This window comes from Carassius gibelio, chromosome B22, assembly GCF_023724105.1.
Source record: "Carassius gibelio isolate Cgi1373 ecotype wild population from Czech Republic chromosome B22, carGib1.2-hapl.c, whole genome shotgun sequence".
NCBI lineage: Eukaryota > Metazoa > Chordata > Actinopteri > Cypriniformes > Cyprinidae > Carassius > Carassius gibelio.
In genome coordinates, this window is record NC_068417.1 from 35,623,454 (window position 1) to 35,644,262 (window position 20,809).

At 37.8% G+C, this 20,809-nt stretch overlaps 2 protein-coding genes across 2 annotated transcripts in view; one reads left to right on the forward strand and one right to left on the reverse strand.

The window, feature by feature from the left end:
• The first annotated feature begins 1,097 nt into the window (after positions 1-1,097).
• Positions 1,098-20,809, forward strand: part of LOC127988454 (26S proteasome non-ATPase regulatory subunit 1) — a 29,106-nt gene continuing 9,394 nt past the window's right edge. Inside the window, exons 1-16 of the mRNA XM_052591213.1 lie at positions 1,098-1,272; positions 1,786-1,829; positions 1,912-1,985; positions 2,896-3,065; positions 3,481-3,689; positions 3,776-3,919; positions 4,001-4,227; positions 4,399-4,459; positions 4,537-4,665; positions 4,797-4,885; positions 4,980-5,058; positions 6,531-6,704; positions 6,795-6,906; positions 7,036-7,232; positions 7,756-7,851; positions 8,150-8,214. Of these exons, the coding sequence (XP_052447173.1) occupies positions 1,257-1,272; positions 1,786-1,829; positions 1,912-1,985; positions 2,896-3,065; positions 3,481-3,689; positions 3,776-3,919; positions 4,001-4,227; positions 4,399-4,459; positions 4,537-4,665; positions 4,797-4,885; positions 4,980-5,058; positions 6,531-6,704; positions 6,795-6,906; positions 7,036-7,232; positions 7,756-7,851; positions 8,150-8,214 (1,886 nt within the window). The 5' untranslated portion in view covers positions 1,098-1,256. The remainder of the gene's footprint in view (positions 1,273-1,785; positions 1,830-1,911; positions 1,986-2,895; positions 3,066-3,480; positions 3,690-3,775; positions 3,920-4,000; positions 4,228-4,398; positions 4,460-4,536; positions 4,666-4,796; positions 4,886-4,979; positions 5,059-6,530; positions 6,705-6,794; positions 6,907-7,035; positions 7,233-7,755; positions 7,852-8,149; positions 8,215-20,809) is intronic.
• Positions 9,623-20,401, reverse strand: htr2b (5-hydroxytryptamine (serotonin) receptor 2B, G protein-coupled). The gene is made up of 4 exons (XM_052591214.1): positions 19,956-20,401; positions 18,834-19,323; positions 13,416-13,616; positions 9,623-11,427 (listed from the first exon to the last, which is right to left on the reverse strand). Exons 2-4 carry the CDS (start codon positions 19,108-19,110, stop codon positions 10,535-10,537), a joined length of 1,371 nt encoding a protein of 456 aa, XP_052447174.1. The 5' UTR covers positions 19,111-19,323; positions 19,956-20,401; the 3' UTR covers positions 9,623-10,534.

Sequence of the window (20,809 nt, forward strand, 5' to 3'; positions counted from 1 at the left end):
GTTAAATTAAAACAATATAATTGTAACTATTAAAGTGACTAAAATCAACACAATAAATGTTAATTTTTTATTTATTATTTTATTTTGTTATTGTATTTTATGCTATTTTTGTTAATTTTATTTTGCTGTTTTAGTTTTTTCTATTTTTTTTTAAATTGTATTTAGCAATTTTATTTTGCTGTTTTGTTATTATTTTATTGTATTTTGTATTTTTATTTTCCGATTTAAAAGCTCTTATGTGTTTGACCACCGAGTAGAGAGAAATGTGAAAAAGGGGTAGAAATATAATTTATATGGGTCCCAATATTGCATCAAATGAAAAGGTGATAAATTGGCCAAGGATGCTGCTCAAAAGTAGACTATAGATGTAAACCTAAATCTATCTAAGGCGAAGGGTAAAAGTATAGTATGGCAGGAAACTTACAAAAATGACAACAGTTTTGGGAGCAAGAAATCAAAGGGAGACACATCTGTTCTCATTTTCTAGTAGGGTAACGGACTCAGTTAATATTTATAATAGAGAGAGATAAGTCGTAAGGAACAAGTTATTATTTCTAGAATGAGGATTGGGCACACATTTTTGAATAACACTTTATTTATTTTGGGAAAAATCAAAAGAGTGGCTTGTGTTCATGTTTGGAACCTGAGAGAGTGGAACGTGTTGATTTCGTGTAGAAAATATGACCTTCAAAGACAAGATTTATTCGGAGAATTGCGAGAAATTGGTTTGGAAGAAATATCTCTGAAAACTATTTTAGAAGTAGGGATAAGCGAGACACTGGACTGTATAAAAGTAAATCGTGCAATAGAGTAATACATCCATAGACGGCAGCAATGCAACTTATTGGATGTCGTAAAATCCCATAGAAGAAGAAGAAGAGCCGCTGTAGGGTTGACCGCCAAAAAGCCTGTCTGGAAACAGTTCGTTTTTATTCCTGCCCACCTAAAATATTGATTTAAAAATAATTGCTATTTCCAATTAAATAACTATTTTGTAACATCTGATAACAGCCGCGTCCACGTACTCTGTAGTATGTGGTTTCCCAGTAAACGGCGAATGATCGGTTCAGGCGGAGCCCCGGCGCGCCCCGGAGATGAGTCTGATCCGCCGCCGCTGCTGCTGCTGTGTAATAGCAGTCGATCGCTCGCCGTTCACACCGTTTCATTGAGAGTGAAACAGACTTTCTTCTTCTTCTCACTGTTTGTGTGTTAAAATCGTTGTGCTGGAGGAGATCCGGTGACGGACACAGACAAACATGATCACTTCAGCCGGTGAGTGCACGAGCTCGAGCGCGTTTGATTTAGCTGAGTCACACAGCTAGCGGCTAACGAGCTAGCGCTTCATTTGTTCTTTATAACAATAAATGTGCTCTAATATATAACTTACTACTTCAGCTTTCACATACAGGAGTGATTGAGAGTGTAACTGTTGGCTAATGTTTCTAACGACTTTGACAGAAGTGGTTTGTTTAACGTTAACGTTACCTCATCAGCCGAAAATAAACGAATTAGCGCGATTTATTAAAAACCGGATGTTTTATTTGCGCCTGACTGTATAAACATGTCAGAAATACATGTATATGTTATGTGTGAATGAAACCGATGTCTGAACTCGTTCTGTAGCAGATCTATCATGTCACTGTCATTAAAGATGAGAAGGATTGGCAGAAAGAGACCGATATAACTGTCATATTGATGGATAGGGAGCAAAAGAAGACTGTATCTGTATATCTCTCTCTCTGTATGTAACCGTTACTGTACTGATGGTGTTTGTCTGTGGTGCAGCTGGTATTATTTCCCTCCTGGATGAAGACGAGCCGCAGCTCAAGGTACAGACCAGCTCTTGTCAAACACATCAGATACATGATTAACTTCAGGTGTCATTAACAGTCTGTTGTTTTTGTTTTAAAGGAGTTTGCTCTTCATAAACTCAACTCTATTGTCAATGACTTCTGGGCTGAGATTTCAGAGTCTGTGGACAAGATGTAAGTAACATCGACTGATTGTTTTCAAGAGAATTGCACATAAAATTGCAATTCTTGATTAAAACTTGTTTAATCAGGGGTGTGGTTTTTACATATAGTAATAATTATTAATAAGATTTATTATTATTAATATTATTTTAATGTAAAGTGTGCCCCGTGTGAACTGCAGGAATATAGAGGAAAACGGTGGTAATATTAAAATTTTACAGCTATTCTGTAAACTACATTATTATTATGAAATACTCATTTTTATTGTACAGTATATTAGTAATAGTGAAATTAGTGATACTTTTTTGGTGATTTTTTTAATTAAATACTTAATACTACGAATTATTGGTATTATTAGTTAATTTGTCTTTTAATACTATGAATGAAATAGTAATATATTAAGTTTTGTTTGTAATTTTGACGATAATAATTTGAGTATTTATTTACAGAACAATAGTATTACTGGAATAGTAATATTTATTATTATCTAAAATATAATTTAAATCAAAAAGTCTGTTGTGAATGGTAATAATTCTTATTTTTATTAATTGCTTGTGTTTTTACGATACTGTAGCATTATTGCAATAGTTTAGTTTCTCGATTTATTTCCTTTTATGATTTTATTAATGGCAATTTATATTTTGTATAAAAAATACAGTTTATAATACTACTATTTAAGTGTAAAAGTTAGTAATTAATAATCATAATAATAGTAATGATTTATATAATATCATTAAAAGTAAATTAATATTATATTATATCATTTTAAATTAAAATTATATGAAGTTATTATTAAAAATGCTTAAAAAATGTAATGGAGAAGTATATCAGCATTCCAATGATAGTGTTGTAGTGTAAAGTGGTTAAGAGTGTCATGTGAATGTGTAGAGAGCATGTGTTGAGCTCAGTGTTTGTGTGTCAGCGAGGTCCTGTACGAGGACGAGACGTTCTGTAGCAGAGAGTTTGCTGCACTGGTGGCCTCCAAAGTCTTCTACCACCTCGGCGCTTTTGAGGAGTCCTTAAACTACGCGCTCGGCGCTGGAGACCTCTTCAACATCAGTGACAATTCAGAGTATGTGGAGACCATTATTGGTAAGTGAAGAGCTGTCGCTATCAAACTCATTTGATAGCAGTTAATACTTCCATTCAGCAGATTTGAGCGTAAAGAGTAACCCTTTAACATAACTGTGTGAATGTGTCCGTTCAAGCGCAAAGCGACATGAAAGAGGAATACATTTGGTGTTTAAAGTGCGTCTGTCTCTGCATGTGCGCACACCAGTGGCTGTTTGAACCGAAAACAACGTGGAAGTCCCGTTTCGAGTTCTCTTCCACATGAACGGTTTAAAAATGCTTGAATGTGTCAATTTGGCGAGACAGAACACCAGCAAATGATAAACTTCCACTCTATGATGGTTAAACTTCACAGTTAATCCGTAAATCACATTTGTGATGAGATACTTCTTTCAAAAACATGAATCCTACCAACCCTTGTCTCTGTGACCATCAGCCAAGTGTATCGATCACTACACCAAACTGCGCGTGGAGAACGCCGAGCTGCCAGAGGATGAGGAGAAGAAAAGCATCGATCCTCGTCTGGAGGGAATCGTCAACAAGATGTTCCAGCGCTGCTTGGGCGATCACATGTACAAACAAGCCATCGGCATCGCGCTGGAGACCCGCCGCCTGGACATCTTCGAGAAAACCATCCTGGAATCTGTATGTTACTAATCTACAGAGTCCCACATTGAATATCGATCTCAAAGGGATTGTTCACCCCAAAACTTTGTTTGGTTTTCCCACAGAAGGACATTGGTGGTTTGCTGGCCTACAGCCTGAAGATCTGCATGTCCCTCATGCAGAACAAGAAGTTTCGTAACGACGTTCTCCGAGTTCTGGTCAAGCTGTACATGAACCTGGAGAAGCCTGACTTCATTAGCGTTTGCCAGGTGACCTGTCCTGAGCGGGTTGATCTTCATCCCTCTGTGCGTTCAGGGATTCCTCTCTGACGTTGTTGTTTTTCATCTTAGTGTCTGATTTTCCTGGACGACCCTCAAGCTGTGAGCGATATATTGGAGAAGCTTGTGAAGGATGATAACCTCCTGATGGCCTATCAGATCTGCTTTGACCTGTACGAGAGCGCCAGCCAGCAGTTCCTGTCCTCTGTCATCCAGAACCTGCGGACCGTAGGAACACCCATCCCCGCCGTGCCCGGGTCCACCAACACCGGCACCGTGCCCACCCAAGAGAGAGACAGGTACACATGTTACCGCTTGCATATTGGTGCAAACGAACTGAGAAATGAGTTGAGAGAAATCATATCTTTCAGTCTATGTTGGCGCTTTTCCACTGCGTGCTATGGTTGAATTGTAAGAAACTTTACTAATTTGATTCGGAAGATGATTTTAATATGTTGTTATTGTTTCAGCGATGTCATGGAGACCGAGGATAAAGCGGGAAGTTCTCCGGCTGGAAAAGCTGCAGACGTGGTGAGTCTTTGAGCTCATCTGATGTATCTGTCTCGTGTAAAACGATGTTTAAAGTGTATTTAACTGTCTTCAAATAGAAGGGTGAGCCCAAAGACCAGAACTCAAAAATGATCAAAATACTGAGCGGTGAAATGGCCATCGAGCTGCACCTTCAGTTCCTCATCCGAAACAACAACACAGACCTGATGATCCTCAAAAACACAAAGGTGAGAATCCAGCTCTGGAACGGGATTATAACTCTAATGGTATTTGATATCAGCTCAAGCAAATGTCACATGAATCTAATCCTAGATGTTGGTATACTCTAATTGGTAAGCTAATTGACTCATTTTTTCAGGATGCGGTGCGAAATTCAGTGTGTCACACAGCAACAGTCATAGCAAACTCATTCATGCACACGGGAACAACGAGTGACCAGTTTCTACGGTAAAGCACAGTCACATGCTTCGTCTTGCTAATCCCTAATGATATTGATAACAAGAAAACAGATTATGACAGCTGTCTCCGTTGTGTTTTACAGAGAGAATTTGGAGTGGCTGGCAAGAGCAACTAACTGGGCCAAATTTACAGCAACAGCCAGTCTTGGCGTCATCCATAAGGTTAGCATTGTCTTTATGCTCAAGATGCTTCCACGAAAAGGAGCAGTTTGGTGATTGTTTGCATTTGTTCGCTTTTAAGATGTTTGCTTGCTTTTGCTTTACATGTCCAGTTGCTTTTTGTTTGTTTTCTATTATTAACATTTTTCATTTACATGTTTGTTTGTGGATTATTAAATGACAAACTAGTTTCTTTTGACAGATGAATTTTTTTTTAGCCCAAATAGGATGGATTGACCATTATTGAGCGCTATAAACGCATGTAATGCGTGTTTCGTTCATACTGATAGCCAGAGAGCGCCCCCCGTGCAGAAACTCAACATTTGCATGACAGAAGTAACACTGATGACTTTCCAGGAAATCCCTAATATAGATAAAGGCATCGCTATTGGTGTAACTGAATAAAAATATATAATTTTAAACTTTTGAATGATGAAATGTAAAAACAACTTTAAGTTTAAAAAGATTTAAAAGTTTGAAAAGTTAAGAAGTTTAAAAAAGAAAGTGATTAACATATTGCTAGCATTAAAAGCAAGTGACTACCATGTCATTAGCATGATTAGCAAAGTTGCTAACATGTACTTAACATGATTAGCAAGTGACTAGCATGTACCTAACATGATTAGCAAGTAACTAGCATGTCGCTAGCATGTTTGTAACAGGATTAGCAAGTGACTAGCATGTCCCTTCCATGTTACTAGCATGATTAGCATATTGCTAACATGTTTCTAGCATGATTAGAATGTCGCTAGCATGATTAGCATGCGGCTAGCATGTCTCTAGCATTATTAGCAAGTTTGCTAGCATGATTAGCATGTTGCTAGCAGGTTTTTAGGATGTTGCTAACATGTTTATAGCATGATTATCATGCGACTAGCATGTTGCTGGCATTATTAGCATGTTGTCAGCATTTTTCTAGCATGATTAGCATGCGGCTAGCATGTCTCTAGCATGATTAGCATGTTGGTAGCATGTTTCTAGTATTCTTCTAGCATGATTACAAAGTGACTAGCATGTTGCTAGCATGTTTGTAGCATGATTAGCTAGTGACTAGCATGTTACTAGCATGTTCCTAGCATGATTAGCATGTTTCTATCAGGACAAGACAAGAAGCCACATCAGATCACAAAAAGATATTATTTCAAACACCCGACTGATGTTGTGAAGTAAAAACAACTAATAATGTTCTCTCTTTTGTGACAGCAGGTTTAGAAATGCTTCTCATTGTAAGTCAGTACAAGGGAAGATGCTCGGCGTATGTTGCTTTTCCAAGTGCACATTAAAAGTGGAAAAGCATGTCCGCGTCTCAGCACGTGAACTTGCGTTATACAATCATTGTACATTATATTAATGCATGCAGCCCTGTTATTGCAACACGTAACAATGAGACATTTCAGCATACCAGGAGGCTTATATTTCGTCTGCAGAAAGTTACCGGAATATATTATGTTCTTCAAATTTTCTTTTGTGTCCAGGGCCATGAAAAGGAAGCACTACAGTTAATGGCGACTTACCTGCCCAAAGACACCTCCCCTGGATCAGCCTATCAGGAAGGAGGAGGGCTGTACGCTCTCGGGCTGATCCATGCTAATCACGGAGGGGACATCATTGACTACCTTCTGAGCCAGCTGAAGAATGCCAGTAATGATGTATGTGCATAATCACGCTCAAATAAAGTTTCACTGCTCGCCAACTCCAGAAAACAGGAATAACTCTCTAAATCGAATTGTTTTGTGCAGATTGTTCGACACGGTGGCGCCCTGGGTCTCGGGTTAGCTGCCCTGGGCACTGCTCGCCAAGACGTCTACGACCTGCTCAAATCAAACCTCTATCAAGATGACGCAGTAACAGGCACGTGCAGCATGTTCATCTTATTTAACGTGAACCTTTATCAGTAGTTCTAGTAGTTTAAATGGGCAGCATTGGGTCTGTAATTCTACGTCAAGCTCGCTCTCATCGTGTTATTTGGTGTTGTCACAGGAGAGGCGTCTGGTCTTGCTCTGGGGCTGGTGATGTTGGGCTCAAAGTCGGCTCAGGCCATTGAGGACATGGTGGGCTACGCTCAGGAGACCCAGCATGAGAAGATCCTGCGTGGACTGGCTGTCGGCATCGCAATGGTGATGTATGGACGGATGGAAGAGGCCGATGCTCTAATTGAGAGCCTGTGTAGAGATAAGGTGAGCACTGAGTTTCAAAAGTCAAAACTATTTCTGTACATAAACTTAATTGTATCTTAAAAAGAAAAATCATCTGTGATTCTCAAACAACTTGCAAATAGTAAAACAAACATGACAAAGAATTGTGATTTAAAATCTTTAATCATGATATTTCTAAAAGAATTACACAATGCACCCTTTTAGAAAAATGGTTTTATACTCCCAGATATACTCCCCAAAATGGCGCTACAGGGTGACAGTGAGGAGACGAATTGTTGAATGAAGTCATTATTTTTGTTTTCGACAAAAATATCGATTAAAATCACCAGGAAATGTTGAGATATTGTATCACACACCCCTAGTTTCCTAACGTTTTCTAGACTATTTTGTATAATCGTAATTGTGCCTCTAACAGGCAGAATACATTCTTAGCAGTCTTAACTGTTTCCAGAAGGCCATGTTTACTCTGTGAATACATTAAGAGGTTCTGGTCCTCAGTGCAGACGGTGCGTTGAGCTTCTGTTTTATCTCCCTGTCCCGACAGGACCCCATCCTGCGCCGCTCTGGAATGTACACCGTGGCCATGGCGTACTGCGGCTCTGGGAACAACAAAGCCATCCGACGTCTGCTGCACGTGGCTGTGAGTCTTACACTAGCAAACGTTACCAACAATAGTAGTATTAAACGCTAACAGTTATAAGGTGGTCTTTCTTTCCTTTTTTTGAGGTTTATTTTTGTTCAGCAGGGCGTCTATCCTGCATTTCCTGCAGATGGCGACACTTCCATAAGTCGTTTTGTACTTGCAGCTAAAGAGCTAAAAAAAAATAACTCATGCCAAACCTTGCTTGCTAAGGGATTGAGGGTTAGCTTGTATGAGGAGGACTTCTATTGATATTGTGGATATGTGGGCTCTGATTTCTGGTGTCTCTTCCGGTCAGGTAAGTGATGTGAACGACGATGTTCGGAGGGCTGCTGTGGAGTCCATTGGATTCATCTTGTTCAGGTATGGTGCCGTCTCTCTCTCATCAACGCTCCCTTCGTCTCATCCTGTGCTTCATTATAAACAGACCTCATCGGGATGAGCCGCTCTCTAAAAGCTTTCCAGTAACCCTGATTAATCAGCCCTTAATGTATACACAGACGAGATTCCACCCATTCCTCTGTAGCGCTTTACAGAGAGTCTTCTGAAGCGCTTGTCCTCAGGAGTTGATTTTAGTCCCATTAAGAGATGGATCACTTCCTCCTATCGTGCCCTGTGGCACTTGCTTTATTGGCGTCCTTTCGTGACTCTGCCTAGTGTTTCGGCAGGTAATGGAAATTTCTGTCATGATCTCTTATGCAGTTTTTCAGCTTGGGGTGCGCGATATCAAGAAAGAAAATCTGTTTTTTGGGGATTATATTGATAATCATAATTAGATTATATTTTGCTGAGTGTTATTCTGCTGGCGTCTTAAAGAATACCATAGACGAGAAACCAATCTTTTCCAATAAGTTTAAACTGATTTGTACCTTTTTATGGGCTTTTTTTTTTTTTCCTTAAGGTGTCCATCATCTTTTGAGTCAAATTCTTACATTTAAACAGTTAATTAGAATAATAAGACATTTGCTAATTAAAATCAGACCAAGCTAATTAAATCAGTAATTGAATTAGTCTGGTTTACGGTCATGTCCGCTACACACTACACACTTCAAAACATCTGGATGCTGAAATAGCCAGCATTGATTATGGATCAATCTAAACATTTGATGACCTCAAAATCACCAGCTTCAAGACAAAAAAAATACTTTGAAGTAGTTTTTAATCATAGGCCCAACCACAGATTTCGATTGAAAACAGCTTGCACTTTTAAACACTCTGCATGCAAGGGTAGAACATGTTGTGTTGTCCCATATGCTTCTCTTTTTTTATTTTTTTTATTATTATTTTGCCAGCAGTAAGTTCCCCCCTAGACGCCCCCTCTGGTTCTTGTCTGAGTGGAACTGCTGAACTATTTTAAGCCCTAAAAAGGCCATGCGATATTCCCATAATCAATTGTCAGTTAAAAGAAAATAAATAAATCTATATAAATCCCTCCTGTGTTTAGAGAGTGCACAGAGCTGCAGCAATTCAACAGGTTTGTGTCGTCTGTCTGACAGGCCTCCTATCACGGCTGCACATGCAAATCATGACTGCACACCTTCTTCTTTTCTGGGTGTTGATTGATCACTCACTACAAATGCGAATGGAATCTTTCCCCCATAAGATCATGCTGGAAAACATGGCTGTTGTTGTTTTTTTTTCTTCATAGAAGAACAACTTCAAAGTAGCACTGTTGACATGTTTTTGCGCCAAAACAAGCACTTCTTAGTTATGCTAGTATGCAAGAAATATTGTCTGAACGCATAATAAAATCATAATGTCAACAACTTTTTATCTGGAAAAAAAGTTTATTTGGCAATAGTTCAGAAGAATCTTGCAAAATGTCAGTATCTACAAAGTTATTCCTTACATATACAAAGGCATTTTTGATTCAAGATCAGTCTGCAGAGGTAAAGAAGACCTGCCATAACTTAGTGAAGCATGTATTATTTATTCATTGTTTACAGAAGATAAGTGGAGATGTTATTTATTCAAGACTTGTGCTTTATATAGAGAAGATGTCTTATTTTGGCTTCACTTTGTAGACCCTGTCTACTAACTTTGGGATGTGCAAAAATACTCCTCTCTTTGCCATAGGTACTGTCTATTTTCACAGTACCACCAGTTATTAGGCTGGCATTACGTTCACACCCCAAAGCTATTTTTGTCTTTTGGGGGTTCTTAGACAGTCATATGAAGTGTGAATCTATCTACCAATCCAAGGAATTAAGATGGAGTATCAGGTAACACTTTAGTAAAGGACCAATTCTCACTATTAGCTAGTTGCTTATTTGCATGCTTGTTATTATATACAAGTTGTTTATTAGTGCTCATAAAACACATATTTTGGCTGACCATATTCTACATCCCTAATCTTACCCAGTACTTAAACTTAACAACTACCTTACTTACTATTAATAATCAGCAAATTAGGAGGTTATTGAAGGCAAAAGTTGTGGTTAATGATTTGTTAATGGTGAGAATTGGACCTTAAAATAAAGTGTGGCTGAATGTGATATTGGCGACCATGCAAAACAACCCCCCGACCATTTTATACATCCCTTCTGAACACTTTTAAACCATATCTCATTGGTTCCCACGAGAACTTGTGGGCTTTTGGCACTGAACGACTGGCACATCTCTATCTTGGCTTCTTATTTGAGGTGTATCGGATGTGCTACTTATTTGAAGTGTATCGGATGCGCTACACGTGGCTTACGTGTTCGTCAGGTTTGAAATCTTCATTGTCCGTCAGAAGCAATGTGTCCAGCGTGATGTTCAGAGAGGTCTGCAGATGCGTAGGACGCCGCCGAAGAGGACTCTGATAACTTACAGTGCTGATGCCATTCTTCATACCATGTTTCATAAACCGTTTTGAGTTTTCGGTCACCGATGGCCGAAAAGAAATTCTGTTTCTCCGTTGCATTTTTGGAGTCCTTACACGTCTGTAGTTACATGTGATGTAGCGCCTAAAGGCCTGCCTGAATGTCCTGTTAAACAGCGTATAAACCAGCGGGTTGATTCCCGACGAAACGTAGCCCACCCATTGAAAGATATCCAACAGCTGGTCCATTAGATTACTGTTGCACCCTTGACAGAGTACAGAAGTCACATTGGTAATGAAGAAAGGACACCACATCACAACAAACAACATGAATACAATCCCCAGAACCTTTGAGGCTCTTTGTTCATTGCTCAAGTTTTGCATGGACCTCTTTCCTATGGTGGACATCCTGCGGAGAGGGATCTCATCCCTTGTGACGGGATGCAGTGTTCGGTCCCTTTTGATTCCATTTGCAATGACCACTTTCTCAGGCGAAGAGACAACCGGCAACTCCTGGTGGAAGACAGTGGAAATGCTGGGCCTTGCTGCTCGCGATCTCAAAAGATAAGCCTTCTTGCGCAGTACTTGGATTGTCAGCAAGTAGATAATCATCATAATTGTGAGCGGTATAAAGAAAGCCGTCAAAGACCCATACACCTTGAAGTCCCCGAAACCTTCTGGTGACAACAGACAGGTGTGGTTGCTGTTGAACGTGACATTGTTTGGATGGTCGAAGACTTGTAGCCCTTTGATTGGAATTGGTATTGCAATACCTGATGGAGAAAGACCAATCATTACATTTAACAGAGAATAAGGTTTAAATAAAACATTTGATTGATTAAACTTAATCAAATTGATTTCAAGTGTGCCCAGTGTTGCTCCCAGAGGGGAACCTTCCTCCTGAACCTGCTAAACATGGTCTTCGGGATTACCTGAAACTTCAAGCCAGGATGGTAGTACTCAGGACCAATTTGATTCACCTCAAAAAGCATAGCATATTTACATTGTCTGAATCATGCAGATCCACTTCAGGTCTCATCTCAACTCATACTCGACCTTTTTCTGGGGTCATTCTTGACTGATTCAGTCTACACTGGTCCTTTGCCTGGATTTGGACCTGGACTTCAACACTTGATGGAATTAAAATCTCCAGGAAGGGATATATCCAGGAGCAGGATTGGACACAAGTAGACTAGGTAACTGCATAGTCCAAGGATCTCCCACTCTGCTTCTGTAGAGCTACCGCCCTGCAGACTTCAGTTTGTAGTTACATACCTGTTTTTAGTTATCAAGCTGCCCTGAGCACCTTGATTACCTGGTTCAGGTGTGTTTGATTGGGGATGGAGCTGAAATCTGCAGAACCTAGCTCACCATGTGCAGGGTTGGAAATCTGCAAAAACGTTATTGGACCATGGTGTCCAGTCCTTCACCTAGATGTAAACCTTCCTGGAGAGATTAACTCAAACCAGTGTAGAAATCTACACCAACTCATTTAGGTCCAAGTCCAGGCCTAGACCCGCATAGGCTGAATTATCAAGTAGCCTTGAACACCTTGGTTAGCTGGTTCAAGTGTGTTTGATTGGGGTTGGAGTTGAAATTTGTTGGACAGTATTGGATTGGAGACCCCTGGCATAGTCAGCCATTTCCTTTAAAAGCTTCTGCCCACCGAAAAGTATTTTTTGTGCTTTTGGCGGCTACCTTCTGTTTTTAAGCAATGCTATGAATTGGTGCATTTCCAAAACAACTGTTTGACTAACTGGTTCTGCAGATGCCTTGAACAGTTCAGTTTGTGTGGGGTTCATCTGATCCCGATTAGGTTTTATAAGAGGTGCTCACATAAGATGAGATCTGTTGTTGGAAAAAAAAAATGGATGTAGCACTACGTAATGGAACAGAACACAGGCTTCGAGGCATGTTTTAACTTGATACAGCGTCTTATAAAAGCAACATTTATAGCACAGTAAAATAAACTAAAAATGCAGAAGATGTCTTTTTTTTTTTTTTTAGATATTGTGGAACTCTTGTGCTACAATTGTATAGTGTATACATTTGCCAATCATTACTAACAATAGCAATTACAACATCAATAATACATCTTGGATTTGAAGTCTCTCAGTTTAAGTATCTATAACCATCAGCTCCTGTTGCCTGCTTTCTCTCAGTAATAGTGCTTTGTCAAACGTGAGAATTTGCAACGTCATTCTCAGGAGTCCACAGTTTCATGGTCAGTGTTGAAGTGACACAGCACGTGGCCTGCCTTTCATGGTGGTGAAACTGCTTTATGATTCCAGAACAGTGCATTGAGCTTGTCCAAACAACACAGCCAAAGTTATCGTCTGGACTGATATTAACGAGCAGGATTTGCAAGGTGTTTACTTTCATCCCACCCCCCACAAGCTAACGTCCAAGTATCACTAAAACCGATTATTAAAAGTAAATTGTTTGTTTGTGTAAATAATAGAAGCTCACTGTTTAGTCAGTGACGTGAGAGAAATGAAATGAACGCACATGCAAGTTTTCCAGACAACAAGTGTTGAGATCATCGATCGGTTTGGCACTTAGAGACTGGGATTTTCCAGATTTGTGTAAAGATGTAATTTCACATTGTATTAAACGTAAGTAATGCAATTCTAGATATGAGTTTGTTCCCATTTGTAAGCCTCTTCGTCTTCTGGAAGGAAGCTGTGGCATTTGTGTTTTTACAATTGAAAATGGAAATATTCTGCATCTTTAAAGGCTAATGACTAACATTGTGACTTACCTATAGAGATTAGCCAGACAAGTGCTATTTTAGCCAGCGCTTTAGCTCTGGACTTGAACTGGCTGTGCTGGATAGGTTTCTTGATCGCAATGTAGCGGTCGAGGGAGATGGCACACAGGTGCATGATGGAGGCAGTCGAAAACAAGACATCCAGGAACAACCAGATAGGGCACAGGAAATCTGCAAGGGGCCACCTGGAGTCTGAAATATGAACAGAATATTAAGCACAAATCAGTGCACTGTCTGAACTTAAATTAAGACCACCTCTGAGACCTTTTTGTCATTTTGTGATGGGACACACATTTTAAAGGCATCTTTCCTCATTATTTCATGCACGCTAACTTAGCATGGCTTTCATCAGAGTTATTGTGCCATTCAGTGTTTCGGGAAAATGCAGGCCAAACCTTTCATATTTAATATTCAAAGTTAGTATTCACTTCTTGTTTCTTCTTTTCATTCACCTATGAAGAACTTCAGATTATTTCAAGTATGTTGTAAGTCACAGATTCTTCATGGTAGGAAAATAAATAAATTACATAGAAGAAATAATATTTTTTTACATAATACACGTTTTTTCTTGTTTATAATGTCTTGTTTGGACATTAACATTAATGCATTGCTTTAAATTAATCACAGCCTTTGCATCCCTTCTTGTATTTAATGTATCACAACATTATTAAATAGAAACAAGCTTGAGTTGATAAAAAAAAAAAAAAACGTTTTAAAATATTTTTTAAATATTTAAACTTTTGGGCGGTTCATCTTTATATTCAGTGATGTGGTTTATTTTAGTGACAGACATGAAATGGTGGATAATCGAGTTGGTCCTTAGTGCTGCAACAAATTATTATTTTGATAGTCAATTAATCTTACGATTATTAGAACGATTAGTCGACTAATCTTCGATTAATCAATAGAATTTGATTATTCAGCTCTTGCAATTAATTAAAATATTGTTATACGTATTAAATAAAAGATAGTATAATCACTTCAGCTTTGGGAAATAATATTATGTATTTACAATTATTATATATAAATAATTCATTTATCCAAATATATATATTTGACACAAAATGAGATGAGAGAAACCTTCTTATTTACCATTTGATTACTATATGTAAATTAACTGAATGACACACCATTCTGCCTAACATCTCCTTTCGTAAGTGTATAATATGGATGAGAAACAAAATAAAGGTGATTAGATGTTTTATTTTTTGATAAACAATTTTATTCACAATATACACTACCAGTCAAACATTTTTTGAACAGTAACATTGTTTTTAAAGAAGTATTTATCAAGCCTGTATGTATTTGATCCAAAGTACAGCAAAAACAGTGAAATTTTGAAAGATTTTTTACTATTTTAAAAGTTTTAGAAAATATATATATTAAAATGTAATTCCTGTGATTTCAAGGCTGAATTTGTATCATCTTTACTCCAGTCACATGATCTTTCAGAAATCATTCTAATTTACTGATTTGCTGCACCATTTATTATTAATATTATTATTATTATTATTATTATTATTATTATTATTATTATTATTATTATTGTTGAAGAAAAAAATTCCGGTTTCTTTGATGAAAAGAAAGTTCAGAAGATCAGCATTTATCTGAAATATAAATATTTTGTCATTTTAAAGCATCCTTGCTAAATAGAAGTATTAATTTCTACAATAATCCCCCCACCCCAATAAAAAAAAAAGTGATATTGACTCCAAGCTTTTGAATGGTATTGCGTATAATGTGACAAAAGTTTTTTTTTTATGTCAGATAAAATCTGATCTCTGGATCTTTATATTCATCAAAGTATTTTATATTATTTTTACTCAACGTGAATGCTTTACTGAGCTCGTGCAAACATCCACATCGGTGTAATAAGATGCATATTTAACTGCTGCTTTCACACTGCTGTGATATTGTTGTTGTTATTGATTATTTCGTTACTGAGAGGAAAGCGTGTGTCATATATTTTCATATCCAAACGCCATTCAGTTCGGCTCAGGTGCGTTTCTCTGAAGCAGCGTGTACTCTTGTGACGCTGTATCTCTTCTTCTCTTGAATTGCATCGAGGTGGGCTGAATTACAGTCTTGCGCTACAGCGCCACACTGGTCAAACTGCATTATTGCAGGCTCTAAAGTAGGTCAAATTAAATCAAATGACTACTCGACAACAAAAATATTTGTCGACGATTTTTTATTGTCTACATTGTCGATAATGTAGACTAATCGCTCCAGCCCTAGTCTTCATCCCATTGCACTTACAGATGCTGTTCTTTAAAGTCTTGTAAATAAGGTTTACAAGATTAAAAGGTTACGTAGTTTTCATCTCTGCAGTCTTTTTCATGCTAAACTGAAACAGATAAACTTTGTTGTACATGCCATTATTACTGCTCTCATGACAATTCTACATTTACAAGAAAGTGAAAACGAAGGTAAAATGTTAAATAATACATCGATAAAACATTGGTAAAACTCATAATAAGCTGCTCCAAATACTTCAGGATATCGTTTTTCACAAAGTTGCCTTTTGTAAAAACCTTTTGGGGCTCATTACTACAATGTTTGCTTACATTTTAAACATGATTTCTAGCCTTTATGGACCTTAACCGTAGTGTATCTCCAAAATTGTGTGTGTGAGTGGACCTCCATGGTTTGGAGAGCCTATAACCAGATGTTGAAAACTGGCATGGATCAGATCACCCCTCTTCACTAAACATATCCTCATAGAAGCTCGTCAGAGAGGGCTACATTATCGCCAGGTGGGCTTTCTGAATCCAGCATGTTTTGCAGTCATTTTGTAGGCTAATTAATTTAACCAGAATGATGGTTAAATGAATACAATTATTAACTTCTATAATCCCTAAAATAAATGGTTCAAATAAATGCAGCCTTGGTGAGCAGAAGAGACCAATTTATGTATATAAATGGGTGCTATCAAAATTAGCATGTTAACAGAGGTGATATATTTTTCGAATTAAACGCAAACGCGGAACTAGGGTTGACTCATACTATTATTTCATATTAAAGCATGAATTAAACTACAAACCTGTGTCAGATTCATGTTATGTTCAGCAGTGGCAGCTCTTAAAGTAATAGCAGCCAAATAAGCTTATAACCCATCTGTTGTGATGTCTGTTCATCAAAGAGCAAAAGATAGAAAAAATAGAAATCAGTTGCTTTTGCAGCTTTAAGGATTCATCTATACCTTATTTAATTTAGAAATTAGTGTTTGATAACTTTATTAAATTTCTGTAGGCTATAGTTCCTAATTGATAAAGGGCACATGTAAATATGACATTTGTTATAATGGGTTTATGTGAAGATCTGTTTTAAGTTAACCTAAATTAGAAGTTATTTGTTAAAGTCTTATAAATGTTAAAATTGATAGCTCTCAACTGTAATGTTGAATAGTCAATGGTTAAAAAAGAAAATAACAATTTCAGAGATGTCAGTAGTATTGCTATAAGTGATACTCGGCTTAAGTCAAAAAAAGAAGCCACTAAACAAATATTTTTATATTGTTTTTACATTAATTTGAAGATTGCATGTGAAATTACTGCAATATAAAAGTATATTTCAAAGCTTTCATGTAAATATGCGATTAATTTTGATTAACAGCCTGCATTAAACTAGACTAACCTGCAATAGATGATACTATTCTGTATTGCTTCCTTGCATTTGTGTAAATCGTCAATTAAATCAACTATCCTGTTTTTCCCAGTCACATACATTTTATTCAAAAAGCCATTGTTGCTCAATGGATTCTGAATGTTGAATGATTGCGGTCACACTTACCATTTTCCATTGCAAAAGTCATTGTAATAGGAATCCATGCATTTGGGAATTTTGCTTAAGGGTGAAAGATTTTAAACAGATTTTGCAATCCGAATTAGCGGTGTTGACCAACAGATAGCCACTTAGTTTAAAAGTGATTGTGTTGGGAGTAGTGCTCCATACATCACTGTCGACAAAAGACATTGGATTTTCTTCCCCCACAAAATCCCGGCTAATGTGACTACAGCATAAGAACTAAAACAATAAAAATGTATAAAATGTTTGTTCAAATATCATTCACCCAAACACATTAGTAAATATACCACATAGAATCCCCATAAAAATGATTTTGGGTGATAACACAATTTTGTTCAAATGTCAAGGCACATGAAAATCATTATGATATTTCTTAGACGTTTTAAGGCGAGACACAAAATCTAAGCGAACATATTCACTATGTCGTCCAGCCCTAGTTCCCATAAAGACTGACAGGCAAGTGTGCCCTCTCTTGCTGAAAGCAAAATAAAGAGTCACTCTGCTCAACCACACTTTAGGTTTGCCCCGCCAAGTCTCAACTTCCTCATGTAAATATTTCTCTCGTTCTCAGAGAAACACATTTGTGCTGTGCTCTCCATAGTAAGCTCTTGTTTTTTAACCTTGCTGAGACTCTTTATCAAGCGCTGTGTAGTTTTACACAGAGTCATGGCTTTAACTTCAGTTCCCGTCTTCACCTGGTCCACAGATGTGGATGTGGCCTTTGGTGGACGTTTGGTTTTAATGTTTAAGCGAGCACATCTTACCTCCACAAGACTGAAAGCTTTGAATTGCTCCAGTTGGTAAAGGTTGCTTTTATTTTTATGATTGCATTTAATCACGAGTTATTGTGTTGAAAAAAATTAACATCTAGAGTTACCATTGTCTCACACACATTACATTATTGTACCCCCTGATTATATTACCAAAAATGTGTAATGCAATTGATTACGTCACTTTACTATTTTCACCATGCAATTTGGAATCAGTAACTGACTACAATTTATAAGTAATCTACCAGCTCTGTTAAAAGCATAGTTTGCCCTAAAAATGGAAATCCAGACTTTTTAATGTAACTTAACATTACTGTAATGTTGTTCCAAACCTCGGACAACATTGAAAGTCCTAAGGTTTGGTGTGACATGAAGTTGAGCAAATAACAACAGAAATTCATTGCTGAATTGTCCCTTTAAGGTCCTTGTTCAAGAGCCAGATTATGATCTAGTAAACAAGGTCCAGCAAATAAGGTTCAATAAATGTCATCAGGTCTAATTAATGAGAAATAATAGACCGACTGGGGGTTTTGGCATCGGAACTGAAAGCCAAGCTGGCATCAGAACTATAATAGCAGTAGCTTGGCAGATGTTGTGTAGTTTGAAGCTTGTGAGGCATGTTTACACCAGAAACAGTTTGAAGAGTGCTTGACTTCTGTGTGTATTCATTCTGTCAGTGCGGGGAAGCGAAACATGGTCTTTATCGCTGTTTAATACGGTTTTAGTGTAATTCTGAGAAACTTTAAAGCTTTTCAAAATCAGGACACCGACTCCATCTGCTAATAAATTCTACAATAAACAGTCCTCCATAATTAATGTTTGGGTTACTTACGAAATAGCACAGTCACCAGAGCGATGGGCATTACTAGCAATCCCACCAGCAGATCGGCCACAGCCAGAGACATCAGGAAGAAGTTAGTGGCGTTCTGGAGTTTTCTCTCCAAAGACACTGCCAGAATGACCAGGATGTTTCCACCAATGGTGGGGATGATAACCAGAAGAATGAGCAGCGCGGCCCAACGGAGTGGTTCTCCAGGCTGGAGGGATTCCCAATTCTCGCTCCCTGTTTGGTTGAGCTCTGGCGTAGAGGAGACGCTACTGCTAGCCATTCTGCTTTGGAAAGTTGTGCTTTAGTTTTTTCCGTGAGCTCGTCCAGCATTGTCACAGACTCCCTCTGGTCCGAGGGTGGTGGTACGTTCAAGTTCAAATAATGCACTTGTGTTTGCTTGAGCAAAAGAGTTTTCAATTTATTATCTCCAGATGAATAAAAGAGCGGATTAGTCACATGGTAGACAAGGTCCGGACCATCTTTGTTCTTTCTCCTGCGAATATGAACATTACAGTGGTCTTCAAACTGATGTATGATAAATTAGATTTTCTCGTGATGTGATTAGTGGTACGTGTTCCAGGCCATGTTTCTGAATTAAGCAAGGAAGTAGCTATCAGTAATGATCTGTGAGTGTTGACCATATGGAGTAATTTGTATTCCTATCTACTTCAATCAATCTAATGACTTCATAAACAATGTTTATGTTTACAGAATAACTGGGGTTTCATAACTTCGTTATAATTTCGAAATGGCTCCCTCTAACATAACGTTATGTAATGAGTGTGGTGAAATAGACAAATAGTGTATATGTATATAATTTTATGAAATATAGGAAAATTCTGGCATTTATAGAAAAAAGTAACTACTGTAGAATAACATGAATTTACTGTAATTTTTTTTTTATTTCTGTTATGGAGACCATTTCATTTCCCTTACCAACTTTACCACTGTTTGAAGTAGTTTTTACCCCATTATAAGCTTAATATACCTTGTTTTTATCTCATCAAATTACATTAAAATTTTTTAACTATATTTTGTCTTCTAAATTTAAAATGGTTCTAAATACATTAAAAATTCTTCCATGAAAAAACATATTATGAAAATTTCAGTCTCTTTTTCACTTACCTTGAATTCAGACCTGAAGATTTCCTTCTAGCTTAATTCCATATCATTCAACGTTTTGTTTTCGCTCATCTTTCAAGCAAATGAAACGGGTGCTACTACATGAAACGTTCCTCCGATTGTGAACTCTCATCTTATATGTACACCAAAAAAAAGTAGACGACCAAATTCTCTGTGGGAACGGATCCAGATATTATCTCACATTTCAGTTGCATGCTGAGGAATGTCCTTGTTCTCGAGGGTCTGGACGAATCCCCAGATCTTCTCCGCATCACCTACCGTGATCACCGACTGGTCTAAAACTTCCATACGTCCTCTGAGCCTTCCTCTCTCATTCTGTGTCTGCTCACTGACTCGCTCTGCCTCTGCCTCTCGCTCTCTCTCACTCTCTCACGAGTTAAACCTGGAGGAACGGATGAATGTGTCGACACTGGGATCCTGGGGGGTCATTTTCTTCAATGCAGCAATGCTGCTGTTTATTTTTGTCATTCATACTTTTTCCATAACGTGATTTATCCATTTTCTTTCATTCAGTCAACTAGTCATTTAAAAAAAAATGGTTTAGCACATCCCTGCCACCTACTTCTTGCCAGAGATGAAGAAACATGGTGTTTTTGATTCTTTTTGTTAAGCTATTGAGTTTCTATTGAGCTATTGGGTTTCTATCCAAACTTGGACCTTGAAGCACCCTGCTAATTTCCCTCAGCTGTCTGTATATCCAGATGGAGCGTGATTGCCCTTTAACACCCTCTGAATACTGAGCAGGTCGCTTCTGTGGTTGATCTGTCGTATTTTAAGAAGTATCGATTGAGGACTTGACTCTGACTTTCACATTAAATGACTTTTGCGAGGCCTAT